Below are 27298 nucleotides of genomic sequence, written 5' to 3'. Positions count from 1 at the left end.
GCTGGCTTGTCCGAGAGCGGCACCGGAGGCCCGACGGAAATCTCTGGGCGCGCACCGCTGACGCGACATAGGCCGCCCGCCTTCCCCTCCCCCGCCCTTCCGTGCTCCGCCACTATCCCAAACTGCTCCGCGGCACCACCTTGTGATGCTAGCGCCGCGAGGCCCCCTCCTTTCAGTTAAAATAGCCACGACGGGGTTTTCGCGGGTACGCTGGGAATTGTAGTCTTCCGCGTCCCTCCCACAGCGCGTTCCGGCGCCGGTGGGACTCGCCTTCCCAGCGTGCCTCGTGGTGAGGGCCGCCGGGGCGGGGTGGGCCGAGGTGGGGTGGGGAGCGCGGGCGAAAGAGGCTAAGGGGCTCGCGCCGTGCACGGTGCCGCCGCCGCCATAGTAGGAGGTGAGGGGTGAGTGCTGGCAGGAGCTATAAGAGTGGCGCGGCCGGGGACCTGTTACCGGCTTCTGGCCTTCCTTCAGCCCGAGCGCCGACTGGCACATGGTGCAGCCCCACCCCGCTCTTGCCGGCTTCAGCCCCGTGGTCCGGCCGCAGCATAGCCGCCGGCCGGTCTGGAGTCGGCGGCCGCAGCCGCCCTGACCTTCCCCGCCTTTGAGGTGCCGGTACTGCTGTCCCGGAGGGGCGGCGGATGGGGCCCGGTACCCTCGCTGACCGGCTGAGAGAAATGTGGCAGCGGCGCTGCTCGGGGCTGAGGGGTCTGGGTGGGGCCCCGCGGGCGGGGGTTGGGGCGGGGGGAAAGAGCCGGTCCTGCTACTCTGGGAGAAGCGGGGGGCCTCAGCTCTGAGGGTGCAGCTCCGGGCGGCCGGATGGTGACCCCTGCGCCTCCGTCCCTCCGGAGCGCCGGCCGTACCTGGGGGAGCGGCAGTCTAAGGCACCAGGACTTCTCTCTGGTACCCGGCGGTACTCCCACCTCTGTGTGCGATAGTTTGTTGTCGGGAGGGGGTGGGGGATCGGGGGTCGGGTGGGGAACCGGAATGTAGAGGGGGAGAACTGTCAGAGTTGATCTGTGTAGCCAAAATCTGCATTGGAGTGGTCTTCGGGTGTTCTTGATGCTCTTACTGCCTTGCCAGGAGATTGTGCGAGGACTGAAGGGGTGGAATCGCTTTGTCACATAGGTTTATGCCTCCTTGGAGGAGAGCTACCAAAAGTGCATGTGCTCGGGGATCTGATGCAGCTGGGTGGGTCTTCCTTTGAGTTGCCAGTTTCCTGTGTGATTCTACAAGAGTTTTTTGTTTTTTTTCTCTTCTACCTCTTTAGCGGTTGTCACCCTTTTAGCCTAAAAAACATCTCAACCTGCAATAATTTACCGCAGCAAGGAGTGTATGTTGCATTTTGTTGACATGGTACAGGTTTGTGAAGACATTAAGTACCCAAGATGCTGTTCTTGCAATTCCCATTTAACTTCTGTTGAACGCAGGCTGTGATAATACTTCAGCTAGTTGTTCTCATTTGAAGTCCAACACTTTCAGTGTAAATGTGTCTTTTAGAGCATACACAGTGTTGCAGTTGAGGTGGAACAAATCCCAGGTAAATGCTTGCGTAGGAACTGGTTGCAGGACTGCTACTTGATAGGTGGACCACTGGGTGGATAAGGAATTGGCTGGATGGCCACATGCAAAGAGTTGCAGTCAATGGCTCAGTGTCCAGCTGCAGTGGTGTCCCTCAGGGGTTGGTGTTGGGACTGATCTTGTTCAACATCTTTGTCAGTGACATGGACAGTGGGATTGAGTGTGCCCTCAGCAAGTTTGCCGATGACACCAAGCTGTGTGGTTCTGTTGATACGCTGGAGGGAAGGAATGCCATCCAGAGGGACCTTGACACACTTGTGAGATGGGCTGATGCCAGTCTCATGAAGTTTAACCATGCCAAGTGCAAGTTCCTACACCTGGGTCGGAGCCATCCCAGGCACAGCTACAGGTTGGGCAAAGAAGAGATTCAGAGCAGCCCTGTGGAGAAGGACTTGGTGGTGTTGGTCAATGAGAAAATGAACATGAGCCGGCTTCAGTGTGTGCTCACAGCCCAGAAAGCCAACTGTGTCCTGGGCTGCATCAAGAGGAGCATGACCAGCAGGTCAAAGGAGGTGATCCTGCCCCTCTACTCTGCTCTCGTGAGACCTCACTTGGAGTACTGTGTGCAGTTCTGGTGTCCTCAACATAAAAAGGACCTGGAACTGTTGGAACAAGTCCAGGGGAGGGCCACGAGGATGATCAGGGCACTGGAGCACCTCCCATATGAAGACAGGCTGAGAAAGTTGGGGCTGTTCAGCCTGAAGAAGAGAAGGCTGCATGGAGACCTCTTTGCAGCCTTCCAGTATCTGAAGGGGGAAAACGTAAACAGGGGATGTTTAGATTGGATATAAGGAAGAAATTCTTTACTGTGAGGGTGGTGAGGTAGTGGAATGGGTTGCCCAGGGAGGTTGTAAATGCTTCATCCCTGGCAGTGTTCAAGGCCAGGTTGGATGAAGCCTTGGGTGATCTGGTTTAGTGTGAGGTGTCCCTGCCCATGGTAGGGGCGTTGAACTAAATGATGTTAAGGTTCTTTCCAACCCTAACTATTCTATGATTCTATGATTCTACTTGAAAGTTAAATCTCATTCCTTAATCAGCCATCTTCTGAAGTTGATCCTCTTTTGCTTTCTCTTTTTCTGGTGTTCAAGAAACGCTTTTTATTTGATGCCTTTGAGTTTTCTTTTAGCAGCAGCAAAAACAGGCATTTCACAGAACTCCATGTAGAAGTATTTACCATACATAGTTACCATTACCAGTGAAACACATGATCTAAAGTGCAATGGGTTTTTACCTCGGTTTTGGACTATTTAGCAGTGTTCTCACTGGGGTCCTAATTATTATTTCAAGCTCTTCTCAAAATGATTGCAAGTTATTTGGTAGATGAGTTTAAATAGGTTTGCTTTAACACCTGTGTTTGTTCAGTTCTTTCAAATAGTGCGAAGTGGGAACAACTTTCTGCAGTTCTCTGGTGGGATTTCTTTTGTCTTTGTAATAATGAGGTTGTCTCGTTAGTGATGATACAGAATATGTTTTGTGTAAGGAGTATGATATATACTAATAACATTGTAAGTAATGATTACTTTAAGTTGTTCTAAAATTCCTAGCTGTTGTGGCTTCACAGACAGTTTAGGTATTCATATTTGTGATGTATGTACCATGTTTCTTGATGCAGGAGTGTTGTTAGTTGTGAGGAGGGGAAAGGAGACAAAGCAGGAAAGGAAATGTGTCGGTTTGGAAGTGTAAGACAGGTAGACACTGTCAGACAACTCCTGGTGACATTTTTTTCCCAGCTTTTTTTTTTTTTTTTGAGATTTGGATCACAACTGAAGACCTGATACCAGTCAAATGGAGATGAGGTACAAGCAGCTTTGCATATACATGTGAAAAGCTTATGGATCATAGAGCATATTAGAGATAATTTTCTATGTTTGGAATGATGCCAGTCAATAATAGGGGCATACTGGGACTAAACCTAAAATTATGTGGCAGTATAATGTGAAATAGCAATGTTATTTTGGTCCTCTGACATTTAGCACTGCGCAAGGATGATTACTTTGTGCTGTCTTCATAGAATCATAGGGTTGGGAGGGATTTAAAGATCATCTGGTTCATCTAATTCAGGGCTGTTATTTACACAACTGGCTGCTTTGACAAACACATAAAACTGATTGTTTTCTTATGTCCAAAAGTTCAGTTGTGAACCTCAAGAAAACTTTCAAGGGTCATATTGCAGTTGTTGGTAGAAGTTTTAGTTAGAATGAAAATTAACACTGAATGTTATTTTCTTACTGAGTTCATGAATTAACCTGGTTAAGTTTGATTGATTTGATAGAGAAGTATGTATAACTAAAATCAGGTGGTTTTGCTTCTATAACTTAAAAATCAGTATTTTTTTTCTTAACTGGAAACAGTTGTCATGATAGAGACAGATCGGTAGAACTCTTACATTCTGTTGTTTCTTGGAGATTTAATGTTATGTTGCAATGCCTATAAGGTGAACTATAAAATACAATGCAGCAGTTCTCCCCTCCAATTCCCCCATGCCTCCTCTGTTGCTTTAAAACTGGGCAAGCTTGGGTTCATCCTGGGGAAAAGAAATAGAAACTTGAATTCAGTTTTTGGCTTGCATAAAGAATACTGTGCTGAAAAAAAAATGGCAGATGTGTTAACAAAACATTATGTTTTCCTTTCAGTTATGTGTGATAGATGTCTGTGTATTTGAAAATCACCGTGACTGATGCTTTGTGACTCTACTGGGTTGTCAGGTTGCAGACAAGACAAGCATCAAACTGTAGGCACAACAAAAGCTTTTCCAGAGTCCTCCCCATGTATTTTGTTTGCTAGTGGCCTTGTACATGCTGACATTTGTAACCAAAAAACCCATCTACTTCAGGTTGTTGTAATTCCTGCATTAATTTCTGTTAATGAAGTTGAAGTACAGGAATGAAAAGACTGAGAAGGGGAAGTCAATTTATTTTCCGTATTTTTTGAAAGTAACAGGCTGCGTATTGTCACTCTTCCCCTCTTTCCCTTTCCATCGTTCCGTTGTTCACATATCTAGACATAAGTACTTTTGGATCTGAAAGCATAATTAAAATAATCTAATTCCTTCCACAGTGCCAGCCCATAGCAATTACTTGATGAAGGTCTCTGTTGGAATCAATAATTTCTGATGGTCCCAGAGCAGTAATTTTCAGATTGTTAACCTCCATGAACCAATCAGCTGCTGTGAAGATGATAGTGAAGGTACCTAGGGGAAGCACTTCTTTCTTTCAGCTGTTGCCTGAATTTGCCTCTCAATTGGAGGTTTTCAAATGGAGAAAGATTGATCACTGAATTGTCATTTATCAGAAAGAAATACAGTGTATTTAAGGTAAATGACTTGTGGTACATGATGTCCCTGAGTAAATTCCAGTGTTCTGTCATCCCTGTGTTAATGTACCTGCAACCTGGCCAGGGTTTGCTTTGCCTGGGGAGAAGGCTTGAGCAGGGCTTAGGCCTAACCGCCAGTACTTGTTAGGCCATTATCAGGAGCATGGAGCTCTTCACAGGGATACTGGGTGGAGGGATAGAAGTCAAGGGCATAAACTGGAACAGGAGGGACATGGGAGACCTGCCTTCTGCATGAGGACAGTCAAGCCCTGGAACAGATTGGCAAAGAGGTTATGTAGTCTTCATCATCAGGAGGTTTTTGGAATCAAGGTGTGGATGAAGGCAGGGGCCAGCTTGTTTTATCTTTTAGCTGACTCAGCTTTGAGCTGGAAGACATCCCTTACAACCTGAATTATTCTGTGGTAATTTGCATGGTTTCTTCTGTTGAGAGTGTGTGCCTTTGCTAAAGAAAGGTGACCTGTTATCAGGTAATTCTGGGTGTAGTTGAACAGATGATCTGTTTGAGAGCAAATTAAGTGGTCCTGTGATGCTGGTCCCATCGTGTTCCTAGAAGTGTGCATAGGAGATGCTCATATCTCAGTTTTAGTGGCAATAAAAAAGAGATTGAAGGAAAAATAGTCCAAAACATATTTGCTGTTTTACTTTTTTGGTTTTTGTTGTTGTCTAAAGTCTGCTCACTATTTTTAATCTGAGCGATCAAAACTATGTGTTAGAAATTTGATGAATGACAGGAACTGAAACAGCTTGAGAGCTCTTTCATTGTCCCTATTTACTCTCGTTAATCAGCAGTGAAGGATGCAACAACTGATGGTCTAAATCATGTTTGCTATGGATTCACATGTACCCCAGGACCAATAGCCCCGATTTAAGGGGAGCATTGGTGCTGGCTTTAAAACCTTCCAGAAAAGAAGCTTGAATTCAGTGTTGAGAGAGTTTAACTTTGGTGCAGTGGTATATAGGGCTAGCTTTTATATCCAGGGTACGTGGTTTATTTATGCTCTGGCTACTTATGAAATAAGCGTAGTCATAACTGGATAGTAAATGTTTTGGGTTTTCGTTCCCTTTACTAGCATGTTCGAATGTATTGGTTTGAGTTTTTTTCCTCTTTAAATTCAGTTGTTTCTTTCTTGGTGTTCTGCAGATCAGCAAGTCTTTACGGAGCTTACTTGCCTGTGATGGTTGTTCATTGATTCTTTGAATCCAGCTTGTGTTTTAAATGTGGCCATCCCTGGGAGACCATTTTCGTTTCCTGTAGCACTTTCCATTATGCTTTGCTATTGCTCATACTAGTTTTCATTGACTTCTTCAGGGACTCCTTAGAAGTGCAGGTCTGCCACACTTGAATTCAAAAAGACTTTCTTTTTTTTTATTTGACAGCTGTCAGGTTGCATGTGTCCAGGTCCGATAATGCAGCAAACGTAACTGCTGGTTGAAACAATTATTGTATCTTTCTTTGTATTGCAGAGATGTGCTGATAGTCCATGTGCTCCAGATGTCACTGGTGCTTATATATTCCATGGAAAACTGTCTGTCAGCAGCCAATTCTTTATTTGTCAGGTGAAAAGGTTAAACCTTTTCCTTAGGTTACACCTCTGAGTAGCTTTGGTGATATCAGTTGAGCAGAAGGTTGGACTTTATGCTGCAGTATGCTGACAGAGAATCATCTCCAGGTTGTTCTGTGGCTCCTTATTTGTGAAGGAGGCAATAGGAAGAGGTTTCATCCAGGCCTTTTTGCAGAAATTAGTCTTATAAGGGCTGTGCTCCCCTTCAGGAGTTACGGGCAGTCTTGGTGTGTTTATGCTGATCTCTCATGCCCAGAATTATTACAGAGAAGAAAGAGGGATGAGTGTAGATCATAACTTAAAAGCTGGGTCTAGCCATGGGAAAGATTCTGTGGTTTTAGATACTGTGGATAGAAAACCTGCTACCTGAGGCCAGTGTAACCCTGGTCTAAATCAAGGTCACTCATGGCTCATGTGCAGGCTCCATTCTCTTCTAGTCTTCTGCTGTTTCATACCTTGATGCATCTTCTTCCCTGGTGCTACTGTTCTCTGGTTCATGCAGCTTCCTGTGCTGATGTTGCCATCTGCCGTGTGCCAACAGCCAGTGAGGGGGGAGGTTAATTCAGGCAGTTGTCTGCTTCCTGGACCAGCATGGCTGGTGGCACAAGACAACCTGGAGGAACCTATGGGGAAGCGGGGAGAGAGGCTTTGTTGTGTAGTGTCACCTTCAATGATTTGGCAAGGTTGAGGAGCAACAGAAGCACTGGGCAATATAGACTGTGCAGGCAGGGCTGCCAGGATTGTGGGGCTGTGGAATCCATTTGATGTTCGAAGTTTGTGACGGCATGTAGGAAAGCCTGTTGTGCTGGGAAACTGGGAAGTTCTGTGTGGGTTAGGGCATAAATTCCCTTTCCTGTAATGTGAGATGTTGGACACAAGAGCTTTGCTGTGTGTGCAAGGATGCTGTGTACCCCAAGGCATTGTGCAGCAGTGGCAGTGCCAGGCCAAAGGACAGGCACGGAATGAAGATACTCAGGATACCATGGTACCTTTTATGCTGAGGTTTCTAGTGATACAAGGAGGCACAAAAGCACAAAATGTAATCAGTTCTAAGTAATGATAAGTTTGATGGCTTTGTAATGGAAAATAACCGTCGTGCATGAAGGTAGTTGACATAGTTTCAGGTCCTCAGAACCTTAGTACAAAAGGTGTGAGAAAAGCAGAATGGAAGAACAGGACCTGGGGGTGGGGAGTATCTGGGACTAGCTGATGGCCAGGATGGGAACACTTTAACTGATAAGTAGAAGGGCAGGATGATTGCTATGTCTGTAATGTTAATTAAGCTGGGAAAAGTAAACGACCCTTAAAGACCACCATCACATTTTTGTAAACTTTATGGAAAATGATGTAATATGCCCGGTGACCATATAAGGATGGCCTGTAGAGCAATAGGGGGACACATGTTAGGAGGAGCTATCCCCCGTGTCTCCTGGTGTCGCAATAAAGAATACCTGCTTGTCAGCGTGAAACTCTGTTGGTGAGTTTGTTCATGGAGTTTTCTCTGAATCAGTAGGAAGTGTGGTGAGAGATGGGTGGAGGGCTGGAGTTTACCCTTGAGATTGTGTCAGTGTGTGGCCTGGCAAAGGTACTGGAAAATGTGATTTAGACGTCACTGTGGAATAGTCTCCTGTGGAGCAATGATCCTAATTTTGCAGTGTCAGCATGTACCTGTTGAAGAGATTGCTGCTGGTAGCTGCAGCTTTTGTGCACTGGATTGGGTTTCAGCTCAAGCACTGACTGCTGGGTGGTATTTGAGGTGGGATATAAATGCTCCAATATGAGCATATTCCAGGAAATTGAGTGAGTTATGCAAATTGAAGTGTTATACTCCATGATGGTAGCTCAGCTTTGCTACTGTACTTCTGTGTAGAAGCTGTTAATCAAATTGACTGTGATGTTCTGAAGTGGATGTGATGAGGTAGCTTTGCAGTGACAAAGGAAAGAAAATTAATTGGCTAAAGGAAAATGTCTCGTTTTCAGTTAGGTAGCATATTCAGTAATACACAGTGGTAACTTCCAGCAGGTGCCTTTAGAAGAACAAATATGGCACGTCTTAGGTGCTTTGTAGCTTACTGAAGCTTCTTTTATATGCTTTAATGTTAGCTGGATATTCTTGCCTCTGTAACCAAACTTTGAGTGAACCACAGATAGATTTGGCTGGATGGCTCTGAGGCACATCAGTGTTGTCCTCATGTTTGACAACATTAGAACATCTGCATTCTTCCTAGTGTTGGAATAGATGTTAAAAGCCTTTTATATTACACTTATCTTGTTAAACAGCCTAATAAATGTATCAATCTGATGTTACATGTATAGTGTCTTATTGAAAGGAACTGGGCTTGATGACATGCAAGAGCATTTCTATCTTGTTCTTTCTTTAGGTACATCACTAAGCTTTTCTTGTGTCTGAGGGCAGGCAGAAAACATGAGAGCATAGAGGAAAAGGTGGCAAATCAGAAAAGCAAAATAAAAAACCCTTCTGTGGCAAGCAAGAGTGTTCAGCAAAACCATTTGAGTGGCACAGGAAAGAGAGCAAGGTTGTAACAAAAGCAGAAAAAAATCAAGGAACATCTTTTTTGTGTGTGTGGTTGCTTCTGCAAAATGAGCACTATAACTGGTCAAGTTTATGCTGATTATTTTTATTTAAGGATATTTTACTTGCCAAAGCACAAATACATGTTTTGGAAGGAGATAGCAAGCTAGCATGCTGACTTTTAGTTTTAGAAACCATTATACTACTCTGTATTTAAAATATTAATTTCTTCATTTCTTGCATCCTCAAAGGCTTTCTCTCAGTTGCAGGATTGAACAGAATGCATCTGGTGCTTGAGTGGGACTGTTATGCCTTGAGGAGTTGAAAGCCTCAGGTCTAAATGAGGTGCTGTGCTAGTATACAACTTGATCTTGGCTTGGTATGATGGTACAGTGAGCTGCTGAGGGGGAATGCACATTGTGTGCTTGCAGTTTAATGTAGGAATAGCTAATTTGCTTTGTTTCAGGAGAATAAGCTGTGGATTTTTGTTGTTCACTACTTCATCTCAACATTAGATGTGTGGCAGTTTAACCTTTATGCTGTCAACTAGATTTGCACTGGAATATTTAGAAAGGGTATATCATAGTGATGTGAGTTCATGGGTTAAAGTTACAACCATCCACAAAAACTTAAAATAAATGATTTTTCACTTTTGATTGCTTGCTGGTTCCACCACTGCCATCCCAAGCTGCGCACCTCTAGACACCTTCAGGTCTGGAATGGAAACAGCAGACTTCAAGACTAAATGCAAGTCTTGCTGGTTTTCCAAACAAGACATAAGTCTTCCCTGACAGCAGGGTGGGCATCCCGCAGTAGAGTTTCCAGGTAGTTAGTGTGATGATTTTAGGGTGATTTTCTTTCACTATAAAATCCTGTAACACAAGCAGAAGTTATTTGATTTCTACATCTGCCCTAGGTTAGGCTAGTATGTGACAACTGTGGATGAACAATCAATACAACTTTTTCTTTTGTAAGAAGTAGGTTTTAAGTTGTTTGGTGATTGTGTTTTGGTTTTTAAATCCATTGTACTTGGATGGCTTTTTAATTCGTGATCTGTTTTCCTGGAGGAGTGACCACACTGGGTAAAACTCCTTCCCACCAAGTCACGTGTTGTAAGTACTAGTGGAACACTTGTGGTGGTGACTGGTGCCAGGTTGTAGATCTCCTTGGAGAAGTCCAAATATGTTATGTGGCAACAAGTCTTTGAATTTCTAGTCAGTGTGCAGGACTGCTGAGCTTGATGTTGATTATCAGGTGGCTGGTAATCACAGAATCCCAGACTAATTTGAGTTGTAAGAGACCTTAAAGCTCATCCAGTTCCAACCCCCTGCCATGGGCAGGGACACCTTCCACTAGACCAAATTACTCCAAGCCCCATTCAACCCATTTTAAAATGGAATAGGTATGTTTAGCTCATCTTTGACCTCATCCTTGAATAAAGTTGAGATTTTGAAGTGCACTTGAGAGCTGGCATGCAGCCAGCATTAGTTGGAAGTCAAAACTCACAGTGTGCTTTTGGGTCTCTCCCACCAAAGCTGCTCTTGCTGAACCTCTCCTCTTTCACAGGCTACAGAGCATTCCATTCTCAGCAGGGACAACCACCTTGCCAGCACTTTGTGCTGTCACATTCTGTGCTCCACAGATGCCAGCCATTTTCTCCCACAGGTAGTTTTGAGTATCTAAGCTCTAGCGGTTTTTGGTTTATATTTTGTTTTGGTAGTTGAATTAACCACCCTGAAAACTTGTATGCTATCTCCTGTTATACCATTGGTCTAATAAAATATATTTGCTCTTCTGTAAGTCTGGCCAAATTTGTGTAACCCTAATACTGCTGGCCTAGGGTTTGAATCCACTTCAGTTCCCATTAGTATGAGTAAAGCTCAAAGCAGCTGAAGGCCTAAAACATGAAAAGAGGTTTTTTGTCTGATGCACAGAAAGCTAGGCTTAGTGATACTTGACATGGAGAACTTGGTAATATGGTGTTTTGCTGCTTTTAAGAATTTGTCAAATCTTAGGTATGTAAGTAATTGACATCTAAAGGAAGCCAAGCTGTCAAGTCTTGTGTCCTAAACCAGAAATTCACCCCTTTGCACATTCACAGTGCAACACAGACCTGTGGTTCAAGGGTTTCTAGTCAGGGATTGCAGAGATGGTCTAGTGGCTGGCAGATCTTGATGTTTAGCAACTATGATTTAGTTTGTTTGAAGTAAACTCAGATCTTGAAAAGTAATGTCATATTTTTTTTAGTGCAGGGGTGTTCTGTTTTGAATTTTAGCACATTTCTTCAGTATTTCAGAGAGAACAGGATAAAGAAAATTGCTGTCTTGAAAAGCTCACTGGCATGGTAAAGCAATAATTTGTACTGATCCTGCATGATCATCTGCCTGGACTGTTGCACATCCTGTATGTCTAATCCCCCTAAAATAAAGGGACTCATGTTTGGAAATGCGGGATGTCTCTGAGCTTCCAGTACCTACCCTGGGACCTGCAGGCTCTCACCGCTATGAAATAATCATGTTTTGTATCTTGAAATTGCTGCAGGCTGATAGACAAATGCCAAGTGTACTTCACCTTTAGTGACAGGATAGAAGAGGGAAGTGTGTTAAGCAAAGAGCTAGTGAATTAACTCCTATTGTGTACCATTGAGACAACACTCTTCCTTAGAGGGGCCTGGGGATGGTGAAATACTGAGGAGCTGAACAGATAAATCAGTTGGTGTAAGGCACATGCAAAGAGTCCATATTAACATGTCTGTTGTTTACAGTAAATGAGATCAAGTTGAAATGGCAAGTGCTTGCCAGATTCTTCAGCCGGTATAATTATTGAAATACGTGAATATAAGGTGGTAACAATTAATAGTTTCATTCTCCACTTTTGTATATGAGTTGTGACTTCACACTGAAATAACTCTAGAAGTCTCCAAATAATAAGGAATTTAATCAGTTGGTTTCCAAGTTTTTTATTTACAAGTCTGGAATACACAAGTGAGGTTTGTCCTACTTTTTCTGAAGACAAATTCTGGCCACTTGAGAGGACCTGTTTATTGCTGCCTAACACTGAAGCAAAGTGTTATATTTCTGTGACCTTTCTGATGATGACTTGTTTTGTTTCTTTTTTTTTTTTTTATGTAGTCTCTGGTGAGGATTCAGAATGGGAGACAAGCCTATCTGGGAGCAGATTGGATCAAGCTTCGTACAACATTACTACCAGCTTTTTGATGCAGATAGGACTCAGTTAGGAGCAATATATGTAAGTATCTACACAATGGGGGCTTGGGTGCTCTCTTGTTATCTGTCCAGGTTTCCCTTTAATAGACCATGCAAACAAATTTTATAGCATCTGGGAATGCAGCAGAGAGCTCTTGGATTTACTTTGCATTCCTGTATCTACTTCATCTGAAGGTTCAGTTTTCTGCTTTAGTGGTGTAATCCACGTCAATTGAGCTTTTGTCACAGATCCCAGGTAAGGATGTGGGCCAGTCATTTTTGCTGTGAATTGCCTGAATTACAAATTGGAGTGCCAAGCCAAAGACTTGTTCTGCAGTTACCTTCTGCAGTTGTTTGTCAGGAAAATGCTGCAGCTACTTCTTTCCTCTGTTTTGCATGTGTCACTACCTATAATGAAATACGCTTATTTTTTTATGCCCTTTTTTAATCTGTAAGGCTTTGGAGTAGAGGAGCAGTTGCTTTTTATTTTTGAAGCAGTTGCTCCCAGATTCTTGATGGTGGCTGTGAAGGTAACCTGTAGCAGCAAGTCAGGTGGACACTAATTATGTACGGTGTGAAGCTGAGTGTTTTTCAGTAAGAGCAGATTTCCTCAGCAGCTTAATTTTTGTCATCTGCTGCTCTTTGAAACATCAGGATGGTCCTGCATCACTGTGTGCTCAACAGCTAATTGCTGAAGTGGGTTCAGTAAGGCAAGTTCTGGGTCCCCTCTGCTTTTGTGGCTTTCTATACTTGAACGCAATAGTACATGAAAGGATGGCCTCATTCCCTGGCCTGGCTTCTCAACTTGTCAGCATCAGGTTGATGTCATGTAAGAGGTAAGTGGCATCAGCCAGGTGATTTGCTGTGTGACCTCAGGTTACACAATCTGTCTTCTCCTAAAAGAAGCATGTCCAAACTCAAGAGCTTGAGGCTGTATTCAGGGGCTCTTCATACTGCTTTTGGTTGCATCTGTGACCCCAAAATGCTTCATGTTGTGTACCCTGGTTACCTTTGTTCTTTTGGCTCATGCTGCACTGTATAGTTCCTCCTGATGCTATGTGGAGGACCAGAAGCTTTTTCAAAGTGGCTGTGATGTTGTGCAGGTTCAGCACAGTGTGGCTGGAAGAAGTGGCTTTTTGGTATGGTGTGAGTCAAAAACAGGCCCTGAAAAGTCTACCAGAGAGCATGCAAGTGGAGTCCTTAGGAATCTGGCATTTTCTGCTGAGGCATTCAGAGCTTCAGGGAGAGTTAAAAACTGGATGGGAAAGAGTTGGGAATTGTGTTCCTGGAGGTATTTAAACTCAAAAAGGTGGAAGGAATTCCCATCTGTGATAGGGTGCACAAGAACTTGGGCTATCAAGTATAGGGTGAGGATGCTGTTTGGAGATGGCAGCAGGCAGACTTTGAGCTGAGTGGAAACCAATTTAAATGTCTGTTTGCCATTGTTTAAGACGGGATTTGAAAAGGCAGAGCTGTGTCAGCAACTGCATATTGTGACTCTGGTTTAAACAGATCCCAAGCTGAGCAGAAAGCTTCTTGTCTGTTGCTGTTGTACCTGACAGAGCGTGCTCAGAACACCCTCCCTCATATCCTAGAAGAGCCTGTAAGCTGAACCACCTCAGTCACTTCATGCCACAGAGGGCAGTCTGTTAGAAAACCTTTAGAGGCACATTGTGTTTCCGGGTGTGAGTAGGATATACAAATTGGTATCTGAGAGGAAAAAAAATTGATTGAGGAACTCATTTTGCCAGATTTCTTAATATGTTTTTGTCTTTCTATATGCTTGACTTTGTGTCCCTAGGTTTATTTTTTGTACCCTTTAGATTTGTTTCTGGGAGCTAACTTTGATCCAAAGGCAGAACCTTCTTTGCTGACAGAATCATTATAATGAAATTTAGTCTGTTTAATTTCTAGTGGATTATTCCAGACTTTTTCAGTTGCTCTTTGTAGCTTCTTTCTATCTTCCTTGGAGGTAGTTTTCAAATAGCTGGATCCTAAGGATCTGTGCCAAGCAGACCAAATCCCTGACCAGGCTTGTTTAAGGGTTACCTAAGCAGACTGATGATTTTTTTTTTTCTTTTCCCCCCCAGATTGATGCATCATGCCTTACTTGGGAAGGACAGCAATTCCAGGGCAAAGCAGCTATTGTTGAAAAACTCTCTGTAAGTCTGTAATCCTTCCTGAATGCTTTGGGAAACAGTTCTGAAGTCTCTTAAGTGAATAGCTTCTGAAAATTTGAGTTAGACTTCAGCAGTTTAAAAATATCAAATGTGGGACTTGTACTTCCAACTTCTGGTCTACGAAAAACATTATTTGTGATTAATTCTATGCAGTGTGGTGTTCCACTGGGGGCTCTACTGGTGGAATGTTAACTGACTCTCTTATATGCGAGATTGGTTTGTGACTGTAATTACATTTGACATTGCTAACTTACTTTTAAAGAAAATACAGTTCATAAGATGGTCCTGTGATCTGGAGGAATAAAAGGTGTTTTTTGCTCTTTTAAAGCATGCCAAGGAAGTAGCAATAGCAGACTTATTTGGATCTGCCTGTGACAGGCTAAAGATTACAAGGAGCCATTTGCTTTCCAGTACATAAACTGCAAATAATTTCTACAGTGGAGAGCCTGACTTCTCAATGCATAATTTCTCAGCTGTTCAGATGTGAGCAGTTATGGTTATGACTTTGAAAGCAGTTTCCTCTTCAGCAAGTGAGAGCATTCTATAACTCCATAGGGACTGAAATTCTGTGTTCGTTTAGTTAAACTTAGGGAAGTTTTATTTTTTTGGGTAAATATATGCTTCTGTTATAAAATTGGGCATACTGACAAGTTGTCATGAGACTCAAAAGTTTCTTTCTCTCACAAGATGTGGAGAACATGCTTTAGGTCCTCAGACGTTCTGCTCAGAGCATGGTATATCAGGCAGATACAACATTTTTATTGCAGATTGAGAAGAAAAGTCCTTAACTCATATACTTGTCTTGTTGCACAGCTATCACTCCTGGAATCACTGCTTTCATACAGGACATCTTGAACTGTGAAGGCTGAGGTTTGCCCGTGGATCTGTGTTTTAGATGCCTGCATTGCCTTTGAGAAGGTCCTCACTGATGCACCTGTACCTTGCTACAGAGTGGGAATTAATACTTGATCCTTCTTTCTTAATTGGTGCTGGACTTCAGAGTTGTTTCTAATAGAGTGCCTGTCCTAATCAGGGGAAGCCTGATTTTCGTTGAGCATTTGAAGTAATTATCCTGTAGTTCTATTAACTTCCTGGACCAAGGAGGAGGCTTGGACAGGTAGCTTTGTTGCCAGGAGTGAGTTTCAGTTACTCAACTTTATTCTTGCAGAATTTCTCTTACCTGGCTTCAGTGAGGTTTCAGCAGTTTAGGTAGTGAAGCACAGACAAGTTTTAGTGTCAGAGGACACAAAAGCCTTGGTTGTTGTGTAGCTTCTCACGTGTTAGTTGTTTTTTTGTACTCTTCAGATCAAGAATGCTTCTCTCCAGTACAGATGGATGTCCATAAGCAATCATCCTTTTGAGGTAGCCTCTTTCTATTGTAAAAATCAGTGATCTCTTCTATCGGGTAACTGTACTTTTTCCAGTGGGATTTTCCCCACCGCTTCACCTGAGTAGTTCACTTGGCCGGCCAGCCATTGGGGTCCTGTCCTCTGAAGGGGACAGTCAGGTACTTGAAACAGGCACTGTCTTACCCAGCCTTGTCTTTGGTTCTTTATTACAATTTTGTAGCACTCTTGACTCCAAAGTTGGAAAGTTTTCTCCCTCCGGTCTCACCTCTCATTGGCATTTTATCACACTGAAAGCTGAGTTCTGGGTACAAACTCATTAATTCCCCTTCATCCCTCTGCCTTTTCAAGAGACTCTTCTTGCAGGAATTCTTCAACAAGAAGCTGTTGTGCTGAGCTGAAACCAGGCTTCATAGTACTCTTTTCTCAAAGAAAGGGTGTGCAATGCTCCAGCCTATGTTTGTAGAGGCCGTGTGGGCACATTGCACATTCAAGTTTGGGATAGCGACCCTGGAAAATACTCTGCAGGTGGTTCAGGAAAGAGTGCTCTGGATTTTTTTTGTTCCTAAATGTCTATTCCATATTACAGACCAGTTGGCTCACTTTGCAGTTCATAGTAGGTTGAGATTCTTCTCCCAGCCAAGAGGAAACACTGCAGGTTTTAGTGACTGTTCTTGAATAGTGTCCCTCTGATTAGAGGGCTGCTCCCTACACTTCCTTTGCTTCCCAGGTCCTGATCCTTCACAGTTTCTGTGTTCTCTTTTATCTAAGGATTTAGCTTGCTGGTATTATTCCTAGTGACATCAGCTACAGGCAAAACAGTACTTCATATTCTTGACACTGGGACTCAGGTCTCCCATTGTACCCTAGGCCTTCTAGGAAGTTTTTCAGGCTCCTTCTCCTAGAACGAAATGCAGAACCTGTCAAAGAACGTGTTTGGGTCTGCTTGAGCCTGTAGACAAATAAGGAAAATGAAGCAAAGGCATTGAAGTACACTCTGAGGTTTAAATGACCATGTGCTGCTGTCCTTTGCAGTGCATAGACTCTGGGTTTTGTGGTCTCTCAGAGCTCTATTGTGCTGAGCTGCCACTTCTAAAGCATCAGCATTAACACAGCTTTTTGACAGAACAGTGCGGAAATGTCATTTGTGTGACAGGACTCTTGAGATCCCCTAAATATTTGATGCTCATAGCTTGGAGTCACCCATGGTTGGAATATGAGAGTGGTTTTGGTTGAAAGAGAGGGATTGCACCCCAATATCTGGTGGTTTTCAGTGTGTGTTCCTTGCATACATAACTGCAGACACACTTGCACTGGCTACATGAGCATTAAGGGAGTAAAAAAGGGGAGAGGTGGATATGTGGATTTCTAGTCTTGGAAACTGGTTCTGGGTCAACCACGTTTCCTTTCTCTTCATAGCCACTTGAACAAAACAGCTAGCTGGGAGTTGTCTGGTAAAACCCAGTATGGGATCATACAGTCTTTGAACACTGTTCAAAGCACTATTTGAACATGTTTGTGCCTTCATCATGTGGACTTTCAGCTTAGAGTTGATCTGAAACTCTTCAGGCAGTGTAATTAGATGAGGAAAAGATGCTGTTTACTGTACAGGGTGACATTATTTCATGTCTTGGTATTTAAAAAGCACAACTGTTGTGATCAACCCAGCCTGAGTAGTGCCGAGTTACAACAGTACTGCCAAAATAAGTCAAATGCTTCATAATGTTGGATTTGCTTGATCTCTGTTTTGTCATCATGCAATGATTATATACTTCCTTATTTTGCTTTCTTTTCATTACAGAGCCTCCCTTTCCAAAAAATACAACACAGCATCACAGCACAAGACCACCAACCTACACCTGACAGCTGTATACTCAGTATGGTAGTGGGACAGCTTAAGGTAAACTCCTTCCATGACAGGTTAACAAATGCTTATGTCATAGATTTTATTTTTAGGATTCTAAATAATCTGAGCTCTCAAAACATTAAAATGCTCTCTTGGGTGGGGAAGGAACACCAGTAAGCTTGTATTGGGGCATCATTCTCCTGCTCTTCCAGACTGTCAAGAAGCTGCCCACCCCTTCAGATAACTAGCATTAAGTAAACCACCTGTAATTTGACAGCCCTATGTTCCTGCCAAGCAAAGTGCCATGGTTTTTACTGTGCATGCAAATATCAGGAGCTCTGGAAACATCAGTATTTCCTTTACTCTGGTGCAATGAGGCTTCAGTGTCTTCTGTTGTGTTTAAAAGCATTATTACGGTGTTCTTGGACAATATAAGCACTTTTTGCCTAATGTGCTCTTTGATGTAACCTGTGCGTTGAGCTGTGGCTTTGCAGACACTTTGTCAGCTGTCAACCCTTCAGTAAGACCATGCTTTTTTATTTGTTATCACTGTACACAAGAACACAGTCCTGGTGTTAATGCAGTGCAGTCCCTCTGTGGTTGAAACTGGTTCAGCAATGGGAGTTTGGCCTCTGAGATCGCTTACTGTTTAAACAGCTGCTTCTTTGAAGAAATCAGATTATTTTTCAGGCTGTACTTTGATTACAGTGTGGTTTAAGTTATTGCTGTTCAGTTACACAGCTGAACGGTGTAAGCTGACCCAGTCCTGTTCTGCGGAGGACATGTTGCATTTTATGCCAGGGTCACAGATTTGTAAACTGGTAGGATTACTTATGAAAGAAATTGTCCTGGAATCTGCAAAAAATATCCGTATGTGAAGTCAGGTGAAGGCAGAACTTGCTCACAGTGGGCAGTGATTATTTGCAAAGTGTGAAATTACGTAACAATAGTTAAAATTACCGGAGGTAGTTTTGTCAGGGTTTGGTCCAGCCATGCAGTCAAGTCAGGACCCTAAAGCCATTCAGTCTTTAGAGCTACTTGATCCCAGTTTCTTTTAAAGTGGCTGTTTAGGCTTTCTTTTCCTGTTAACTCTGAATGGCACCTTCAGTATGAGAACATTCAAACTTGCACTAACTGAGCTGTTAACTAAGCAAATGTAGGACTGAAGGTCTGAATTCCTCCTAACTGTTTTGGCCTGGGCAGCTGAGAAGAGTGGTTCCAAGTGTATTTCATCCTTTTCTAAGCCTAACATAGATAGCTTTGGCTCTCACCACAGCTCCTCCTCTTCCTAGCTGAAAGTTGGGTTCCTGCTTTCTTGTTGCTCAGTCCCACCTGCACACACTCTTGAGGAAAGACAGCCACACGTGGCCATGGAGCACTAAATTGCAGGACAGGCATGAAGTCAGACGTGCTGAGCTCATCTGTTATAATCTTGGGTGTGCACAAAGCTCAGTGATGAGCCCAAGACTCATTGACTAAGTGACTTGGGTCATTCATATCTGCACCTGGTTTTGCACTGTTGTGTTTCTAAGGCTGTTGCAAAATCATCAAGCAGATCACTGCTTGCAACAGTGTTGAATCCTGTGTCAGGATACCAAGTACTGAAAGATTCTGTACAGCTTTTGGGTTTTATCCTTAGTATGGTCATTAGAGTTGTAGATGCATAATCTGGCAGCTTTCCATAAATACCATGGCTTGGAGTAGTGTTGTTTTTATTCTCTGAATAACTTAAGCTTCTTGATATTATCCAGAATAATTCAGGGATCATGTGTTAGTGCATCTGTGTATTTGGAAAGAGCATAGTGGATGAAAGTATTCCCATTGTCATGATCAAATCTAACTTGTTTTAAGCCTTTGGCCTTCCCTGTTAGAGGGGGATTTAACTGGGGTCAACTGAAATCATTACTGACATGTAACCAGGTCAGGATGTGTATCTGTACCAGTATGAGCTGTAAATTAAAACAAAGCAACGTTATTTTGCAGCAGAATAATCATCCGCATTGAGTTGACTGGGCACAGCAGCTTGTTGAAGATGATGCTGGAGAATAATAGAGAATCTAAATGGGGTGCATGTCACTAGCAAGGATCTTACTGTAATTCTCTTATCATGTTTTATTGCTGTTCTTTGGATACATGTTTTCTTGCTTCAACTAGGAAGAATAAGCATCAGTTTAAGCCTGTAGGTCTGAGTTTTATTTGGTGTGACCCTATTTTGCCAGTGTTGATACAGAATGTTACCCAGTGTGTTTCACCTCATAACGTATTTCTCCTGTCATGCTCAGGCAGATGATGACCAGGTTCTAGGCTTCCACCAATCATTTTTGTTGAAAAGTTTTCAAGGTGCCTGGGTGTGCACTAATGAAGTCTTCAGGCTAGCCCTCCACAACATCTAACCCTCTGCCTTACCACTCTTCCATGCAGTCCTCGCTGTCCTGGTTGAGTAAGAAGTGCTCTCTTCTCGCTCTTGTGTCCCTTGAGCTCGGCTGAGAAGCATGGCTGTGGCTTGTGCCTTCTCAGAGCAACCTGGCAGACCTGTGGCTCTCCCACGGAGTGTGAATTTTGAAGTGGTTGTTGCAGAATTAATTGTGAATAATTAATTGTTATGGAGTGTTTCCTAGCCTTAAAAGGGAAAGGCAGTTTGCAACTAAAATCACTGTATGGTTTTGTAATGCATGCTGAACACTTAAAGCAGTGCTTAAAGCCTGGTAGTTTTGAAAGAACCTGCTATCTTAAGTAATTAGCCTTTCCTTTGAGATAAGGATAGTTGCAGCTCTACAGTTCAATCAGCAGATGCTGTGGTGTGCTAGTGGAAGAGGAAAACTGTCTCTTGCCAGAAAAGAGAAGAGCTGTGCAGGTAAACTTGGATTGCAGAGTAGTGTTGCATCTGATACTCTGACATGACCCATGGCTCTCTGAGCTGAGAACTTTGTACAGTTTGAGCCTGCAGGTCAGAAAGGATGTACTAAAACTGGAAGTACTCAGAAAGTTGCCAAGATTGTCAGTGTTCTATATGTGGTTTGTGGAACTGGGAGAGGAGGGACTAAGGGCAATCTGCCCTGTAGGTGAAAAGTAACTGAGTACTTAACCTGAAAACAAATTGTTCTTTGTGGTGCCAGACAGTGTAACAAAGGACAGTGGTTGCAAACCAGAACTTGGGAAGTTCAGACTGAGCACCAGGGAAGATTCTCACTGGAAAGCTAAAACCCTGGTGCCTATACACCTTGTGAAATGTCTGTGCTTGGAGGCTTGGAAGACCCTGCTAGACAAAGCTGTGCCTGATCTAGTGGGAGTACTTCCTACCCATGGCAGGGGTGCTGGAAGAGATGATCTTTAAAGGTCCCTTCCAACTCAAACCATGCTGTGGTTCTGGACACACTGCTGCTGCTAGTCTGTGATTGTGCAGAGGATAAGGCTGGAAACCGGAGGATCCTTCCAATCTGCTTCTGCTTTTGTTTTAATTGAAGGATGTAATGAAATAATGAGAACTGCATAAAGGAAAGCTTTGTGGGAAAAATAAAGCCCCTGTGTCTCAAGCCTTACATCTAGAATACAAGTTTTGAGTTGGACATAGCTGATCTTGGGTGGAAAACTAAGGGCAAAGAATTTCAGTGATGTTATCTGACCTGTGGTAAAGATCCAGACTAAAATGGGACAGGATTAGTCTATACCTTCTAGAGCATCTCTAGTCACTCAGCTGTGGGTCTTTGCTGTGTGTTAATAGGACATATTCAGAATTTTGGGAACAGACTCTAAATTAATTTGCCTTAAATATAGTCTAGGATTTTCCTTGTTTTTAAAGTATACAGCTCCTCTGTGCTGTGAAGATATGAAAGGAATGAAGAAAGCAATAATGTGTCTATTGAAGAATTTGCCATCTGAACAATAGCAAAGTATTTTTTTTCATGTGTCCTGTCCTGAATTGTGCAAGAGAGTAGGAAATTCTCCTTGAGCCAAAGCACTGAGAGCTGCAGTGCAGCTGGGCTTAGCAGAAATGGAGCAAATCTATGCTAAAACCACTCTGGTGGTGGTATCCTTTTTCCAGAGGCATAGTTTTAAATTGTACTCATGTCAGTAATGGCATGCTCAAATTTGGTATGCAGGCTACTTACAAAACTTGTAATAGATGCCCCAGTGACCCAAGAAGACCATGGGGGAAATGAGAGTATACTAAATGCTGAGTAATAGCTGTGATTAGAAGCAGTTCAAGCTGAAATGATTCTGCCTGCCTGGTTTAAACTCCAGCATTAGAAAGGAGCTGACATGAATATGAATTCATTCCAACTTGGTCAGGGCTATGAAGAAGGGACTCTCTTTTTATGAGGAGTCACATGGAAAAGTAGGACCTTGTTCTTTCTTTTTTCATTAGCTTGAGAGCTAAAACTGGAAATTGCCCAGAGAAGCTATGGCTGCCCCATCACTGGCAGTGTTCAAGGCCAGGTTGGACAGGGCTTGGAGCAACATGGTCTAGTGGAAGGTGTCCCTGCCTGTAGCAGGGGGTTGGAACTGGAAGAGCTTTAAGGTGCCTTCCAGCCCAAACCAGTCTGGGATTCTACAAGACAAAGGATAATGGGTATAAATTACTCCTGAAGAGATTCCAACTAGACACAAACAGAAAATTTTTCATACTGAGAACAACAAGCCACAGGAATAACCTCCTCAGGGAAGTGGTGGACTCCCCAGTGCTAGATACTTCATTTGGCTGGACAGGGTGCTGGGCCTATCTAGTCTAGATTGTGCTTTGCCTAGAAAGATTGCACCTGATGATCCTTGAGATCCCTTACTACCTGGTACTCTGATTTCGTGATTAGTCAAAAGGGATAGTATTAGTAAGATGGTTTACAAAGTCATGTCATAGAACCATAGAATGGTTTGAGTTGGAAAGGACCTTAAGATCATCCAGTTCCAACTTCCTTTCACAGGCAGGGATGCCTCCCTCTAGATCATGTCACCCAAGGCTCTGTCCAACCTGGCTTTGAACACTGCCAGGCATGGGGCAGCCACAGCTTCTCTGGGCAAGCTGTACCAGGGCCTCAGAACCCTCACAGGGGAGAACTTCTGCCTTGTATCTGTGAGAAATGAGCTCACCTTTAGAAAAATTTAACTGGGGACAATGTCAGTGGAGCAAAGGTTTTTTTACAGCGCTGGGTGCATGACTTCGTGTCCTGCATACACATTTGTGAGTACAGAGTCAAAGTTTCTTATAGTCAAGCCTTTCACATATTCAAAGGACTTTTAGGAAGATTAATCCTACCTCCCAACGGCTGATGCAACCTTCATTCTTTCTTCTGCGCATATCCAGGAGGTTCTTTTAAGAGCGAATTGATAATGACCAGTAGTCTTCTTTGATACGGACTTTTGACCTGCTTAAACCCATGCATGTGCCTAAAGCCCTTATATCTTGTTATTTCCAGACTAGATGTTGGTTCGATCAAGCATGACTGCCATATCCTATGTCTGGCTGTAAAAGTCCCTTGTTCCTGTTTGTTCACAGTTTCAGGAACTTACGTTCTTCTCATCCGCCTCTGTGATTGTGCTTAAGCAGGATACAATGCAAAAACAAAGATAAAGCAAGCTTTTGCTGAAGCAAACTATTTATGTTGTTTATCACGTATCTAACCTGAACTTCCCCATTCAAGTTTAAACTCCTCACCCCCTGTCATATTGATACAGTCCCTGATGATGAGTCCCTCTCTGGCATCTTTGCAGGCCCCCTTCAGATGCTGGAAGGCTGCTATGAGGTTTCTACACAGCTTCTCCAGGCTGAACAGCCCCAACTTTCATAGCCTTTGATAGTACAGGCTGTGCTCCTGCCCATGATCATCCTTGTAGACTCCTTTGGATTTGCTCCAGCAGCTCCATGTGCTTCTTATTTTGAGGACACCAGAACTGTACACAGTGCTCCAAGTGTGGTCTCATAAGAGCAGAGCAGAAGGGCAGGATCACCTCCCTTGACCTTCTGGTCACGCTGCTGGGGATACAGCCCGGGGGGGGGGAGGGTTCTGGGCTCAAGCGCACACTGGAGTTGACTCAGGTTAAGTTTCTCATCAGCCAGCAGCCCCAAGTCCTTCTCTGCAGAGCTGCCCTTAATCTCTTCTCTGCCCATCCTGTAGCTGTGCTTGGGATTCCCCAGCCCAGGTGTAGGACCTTGAACTTCATTTTGTTGAACTTCATGAGGTTGGCATTGGCCACCTCTCCAGCATATCCACTCCCCTCTGGATCCTGTCTCGCCCCTCTGGATCCTGTCTCTTACCTCCAGTGTGTTGACCGCAACACACAGCTCAGTGTCATCAGCAAACTTGCTGAGGGTGCTCCGTCCCGACGTCCATGTCACCAACAAAGATGCTGACACCATTCGTCACCAGTTTCCGGTTGGACATTGAGCCATTGACTGCAACTGTCTGTGTGCGACCATATCTCAAACTTTAATGTACGGTTCTAATGCGCTTTTTAAACATTCCTTCATGGCCAGAAACCTAACAACTATGAAGCAGCATTGAGGCCACAGTATAAAGCTAAGAGAGGCATAAACACACAGGTTTTGGTTCACAGACCAGCTCTTCAGCATGGATAAGCAAGCATCTGTTCTTAGCAGCTGTAACAGTGATAATACTTCCCTGAAATAGTTGGCATGACTGCTGCCATGTGGTAATGAACGAGATGGATGGTGGGTTTAAGTCAGCATAATTGCTTGTGTTCATACTGTGCTGATTGTTAGGGAGTCTCTGCCTAATGCAGAGGAAGGTGTATATCTATGTGACAATAAGCTGCCCAGTTCATCAGTCTGTTGAAGAGTGACTTTATTGACACTTGTCTTACTTGAGGACTTTTCTTTTGTTTGTCTACTGCACACTTGAGTTGCTCATACTTCTGGCCTTGTTGCTGCCTTAAATTCTGGCTGTATTTTCCTTATTCACTTTGTCCTTTATGGTTTTATAGCAACTTATCTTGCCTGTTCTTCTCGCCCTGATTACAGCTTTGCAAGTTAGACTCTCTTGATTTTCTTTGGTAGGAAGTTGTCCTGTAGCTGGATCATCCTTCTTGTGCTTCTCTGGCCTTTCCTTATCATATTTTTTTTTTAATATTAAGAAATGCATGCAGGATTTGGTATGTGGGTGTTCTCTGTGTACTTACGCAGTTGCCTGCTGCAACTGGTTTGGTTTGGTTGTTTATTTGGTTCTCTATGCCTTTCTAATAATTGCTAACCCTGTGCTTGCCCTGATAGCTTTTATGCTCCCAGTTGGTTTAAGAAATAAATCTGTCCAGCATGATTTCAATATCATGTTCCTGAGAGGTCATAGCTAATATGGTTTTCCTCTGTGGATTAGCATACACTTACTGAAACTGCACTTCATCCACACCACTTCCTAGGCAGTTGTCACTGTGAAATCCTGGCAGTGGTTTTAGAGCTGAATGCTGCTTCTACATGCACTTGATCCTGCCAGTGCTTTGGCAGACCTGCTGGTTTGTGGTATAACTGTGGTGTAGCAAGTTGCTCCTCAAAGCTGACTTGTTTCCCCGTCAATTTATTTATTTATGTATTTATTATATCTATGTATATATTTATATTTATTTTTATATATTTATAATAAATATTTATATATTTATTTATATATCATATTTATTTATATATTTATATTTATTTATGTATTACTTTTTAAAGTAAAGATATTTTTTTTATTCTGTAGTTCTTCCACTTTTCATGTGCTGTTCTTGGTAGAGAGCAGTAGAGCACTGTGAATAACTATTCAGCTCTCTGACAGACTGTTTCATGTGCTGCTCTCGCTGCTGCTTTTCAGTGCCTTATTTTTTATGCATTTTTTCCTTTTTCTGAAGCTAAATGGCCGTGTGCTGAAAGAATAGAGCTTAAAATCTCCCAAAATGCTAAACAGAATTGTGAATATGAATGACTACACTGTGGTCGCCATCAGAAGACTGTTTTGTAGCTTGGTCCCATGCTGTTCAGATTGTATCCTGTTGTATGATTTCTGGCTCATCTGGGAATCATTTCTGTTGGTTTCAGGCTTCAGTTCCTGCATGATGTCTCTGAGGAGACTGGTAAGCATTAGATGGGAGAACTAGTCTCCCTCTAATAGTATGTTCTACCTTTGTAGTTAATACCACATATCGCACAGGCTCTATGCTAGTGCATGCAGGTGAATTGTCGAAGGCAGGAGTTGAGGCTCTGCTGCAAAGATTCCCGGGGCTTGGAACACCTTGTTGCAGCTATAGCAGATACTTTGCTCCCTTTGAGCTGTTCCTGGTGGCAGAGGTGGAAAGTACAGTGTTGCTGGCCAGCTGAACCTACTCTAGGAATGCTTTCAAAAGCCTCAATCAGTGCCTAGGTCATTGAGACAATATTGATACCAACTTCCATAGAAACTCCCTTCTGTCACCAAAGCATAGCAGCTAAAATCTGATTTTGAAGCACCCTGGTTTATGCCTGGTTCCCAGGCAAGGTCCAAAGCAGATGTGTGATTCAGCACTGAGGTGGGCATGCTTTAATCAGTGTGGTGAAGCTGCAGGAATGACATGGCCCAGGTCTTCCAGAAAACCCTAACTTCAGATCATTGCAGGAGTTCTGTGTCCTTAGGCCCTCAGTGTTTGTCTGCAAGGTGCCCTGGAGCAGAACCTCTGGCTGTATTAAGTGTCTCTCTTGGTATTCTGCATCTTACAGCATGTGACATCACTGTGAACATCAGCTTTTCAGTTGTCTTACTGTGAGTTTTGGAATACATTTTGAAGTAAAGGAGCTTTTTGAACTTTTTTTTCTTCTCTCTGCAGGCTGATGAAGATCCTATAATGGGATTCCACCAGATATTTCTATTAAAGAACATCAATGATGCCTGGGTTTGCACCAATGACATGTTCAGGCTAGCACTGCACAACTTTGGCTGAGCTGGCAACCCCGAAGCACCCCAGCTTTATTTTTATTTGGTTGGTTGGGTTTTTTTTTCCTTCTCTCCTCTTACTGGTATTATTCACACTCACAGCACATTCCAAATATCATACACAAACCTGCAGCACTGCAGAGTGTGAGCAAAGCAAGAGCTGTGACCTTCCCTTCTGCTGAGTTTACATTGTCAGAGATGAGTTTCTTGTGCATGATGTTTGGAAGTTAGACTTAGCTGCATTTGACAAGAGAAATTTGTGTTGTACCAGCATGCCTCAGAAAGAAGTAATAATGCAAAAGGTTGTTGTTATGTACTGACAAGATGCTCTATAACCCAAAGACATGAAAGAACAGCAGCCTGTACAGCCCAGATACTGATTTGTTCAGATGTTCCAATGCTACATTACACAATAAAACCTTGAGATTTTCTTAACAGTTTAAATTGTTTTAATGAGTTGGATATGGAGTAGGTGATAGTACTTGTTGTGAATGTCCTGTGTCTGCCTGGTGTGGAAATGCTTACAGACTTAAAAGTCTGACTGGAGAGCACTTGACAATTGTACCAGGAGAGGCAATTCTGATATGCCCTTGGCCATACAACTTTTTTCTCCCTCCTTCCCAGCAGCTTTTATGACAACAGTTCTAGACAGATTAGTTCTTATCTGCTGGATTTTACCAGGACAAACATTTCAAATAACACTCAAGGATGCAAACAGTCACAGAAGCCTGTTAATCTTCATGACAGTCTTTACGTTCACCCTCAAGTGGAACAGGCCAGTTGTATTTTCTTCACAGGTAGGACATAATTTTCACCACTGCCCTTT

General features: G+C 43.2%; 1 protein-coding gene across 2 annotated transcripts; it reads left to right on the top strand.

Annotated features, from left to right (window-relative positions):
* Positions 1–314: 314 nt before the first annotated feature.
* NUTF2 (nuclear transport factor 2) lies at positions 315–26916 on the top strand. 2 transcript variants are annotated; one of them, XM_005152278.3, is made up of 5 exons: positions 315–401; positions 12138–12255; positions 14303–14374; positions 17540–17638; positions 26366–26916. In XM_005152278.3, the coding sequence occupies exons 2-5, from the start codon at positions 12157–12159 to the stop codon at positions 26477–26479; spliced, it is 384 nt and encodes a 127-aa protein (XP_005152335.1). In that variant the 5' UTR covers positions 315–401; positions 12138–12156; the 3' UTR covers positions 26480–26916. The 2 variants fall into 2 exon arrangements, with proteins under 2 accessions (XP_005152335.1, XP_030907713.1); XM_031051853.2 differs by having other exon boundaries at positions 320–394.
* The last annotated feature ends 382 nt before the right edge of the window (positions 26917–27298 follow it).

Source organism: Melopsittacus undulatus, chromosome Z, assembly GCF_012275295.1.
Source record: "Melopsittacus undulatus isolate bMelUnd1 chromosome Z, bMelUnd1.mat.Z, whole genome shotgun sequence".
NCBI lineage: Eukaryota > Metazoa > Chordata > Aves > Psittaciformes > Psittaculidae > Melopsittacus > Melopsittacus undulatus.
This window is presented reverse-complemented; position numbering and strand designations above follow the sequence as displayed.

What these genes read in the sequence shown, in the direction of transcription:
- NUTF2 (XM_005152278.3), top strand. Translation starts at nt 12,157, where the DNA reads ATGGGAGACAAGCCTATCTGGGAGCAGATTGGATCAAGCTTCGTACAA. An exon ending in CTATTGTTGAAAAACTCTCT is followed by an intron (nt 14,375 to 17,539) that starts GTAAGTCTGTAA and finishes TTTTCATTACAG; the next exon opens with AGCCTCCCTTTCCAAAAAAT. An exon ending in TGGTAGTGGGACAGCTTAAG is followed by an intron (nt 17,639 to 26,365) that starts GTAAACTCCTTC and finishes TTCTCTCTGCAG; the next exon opens with GCTGATGAAGATCCTATAAT.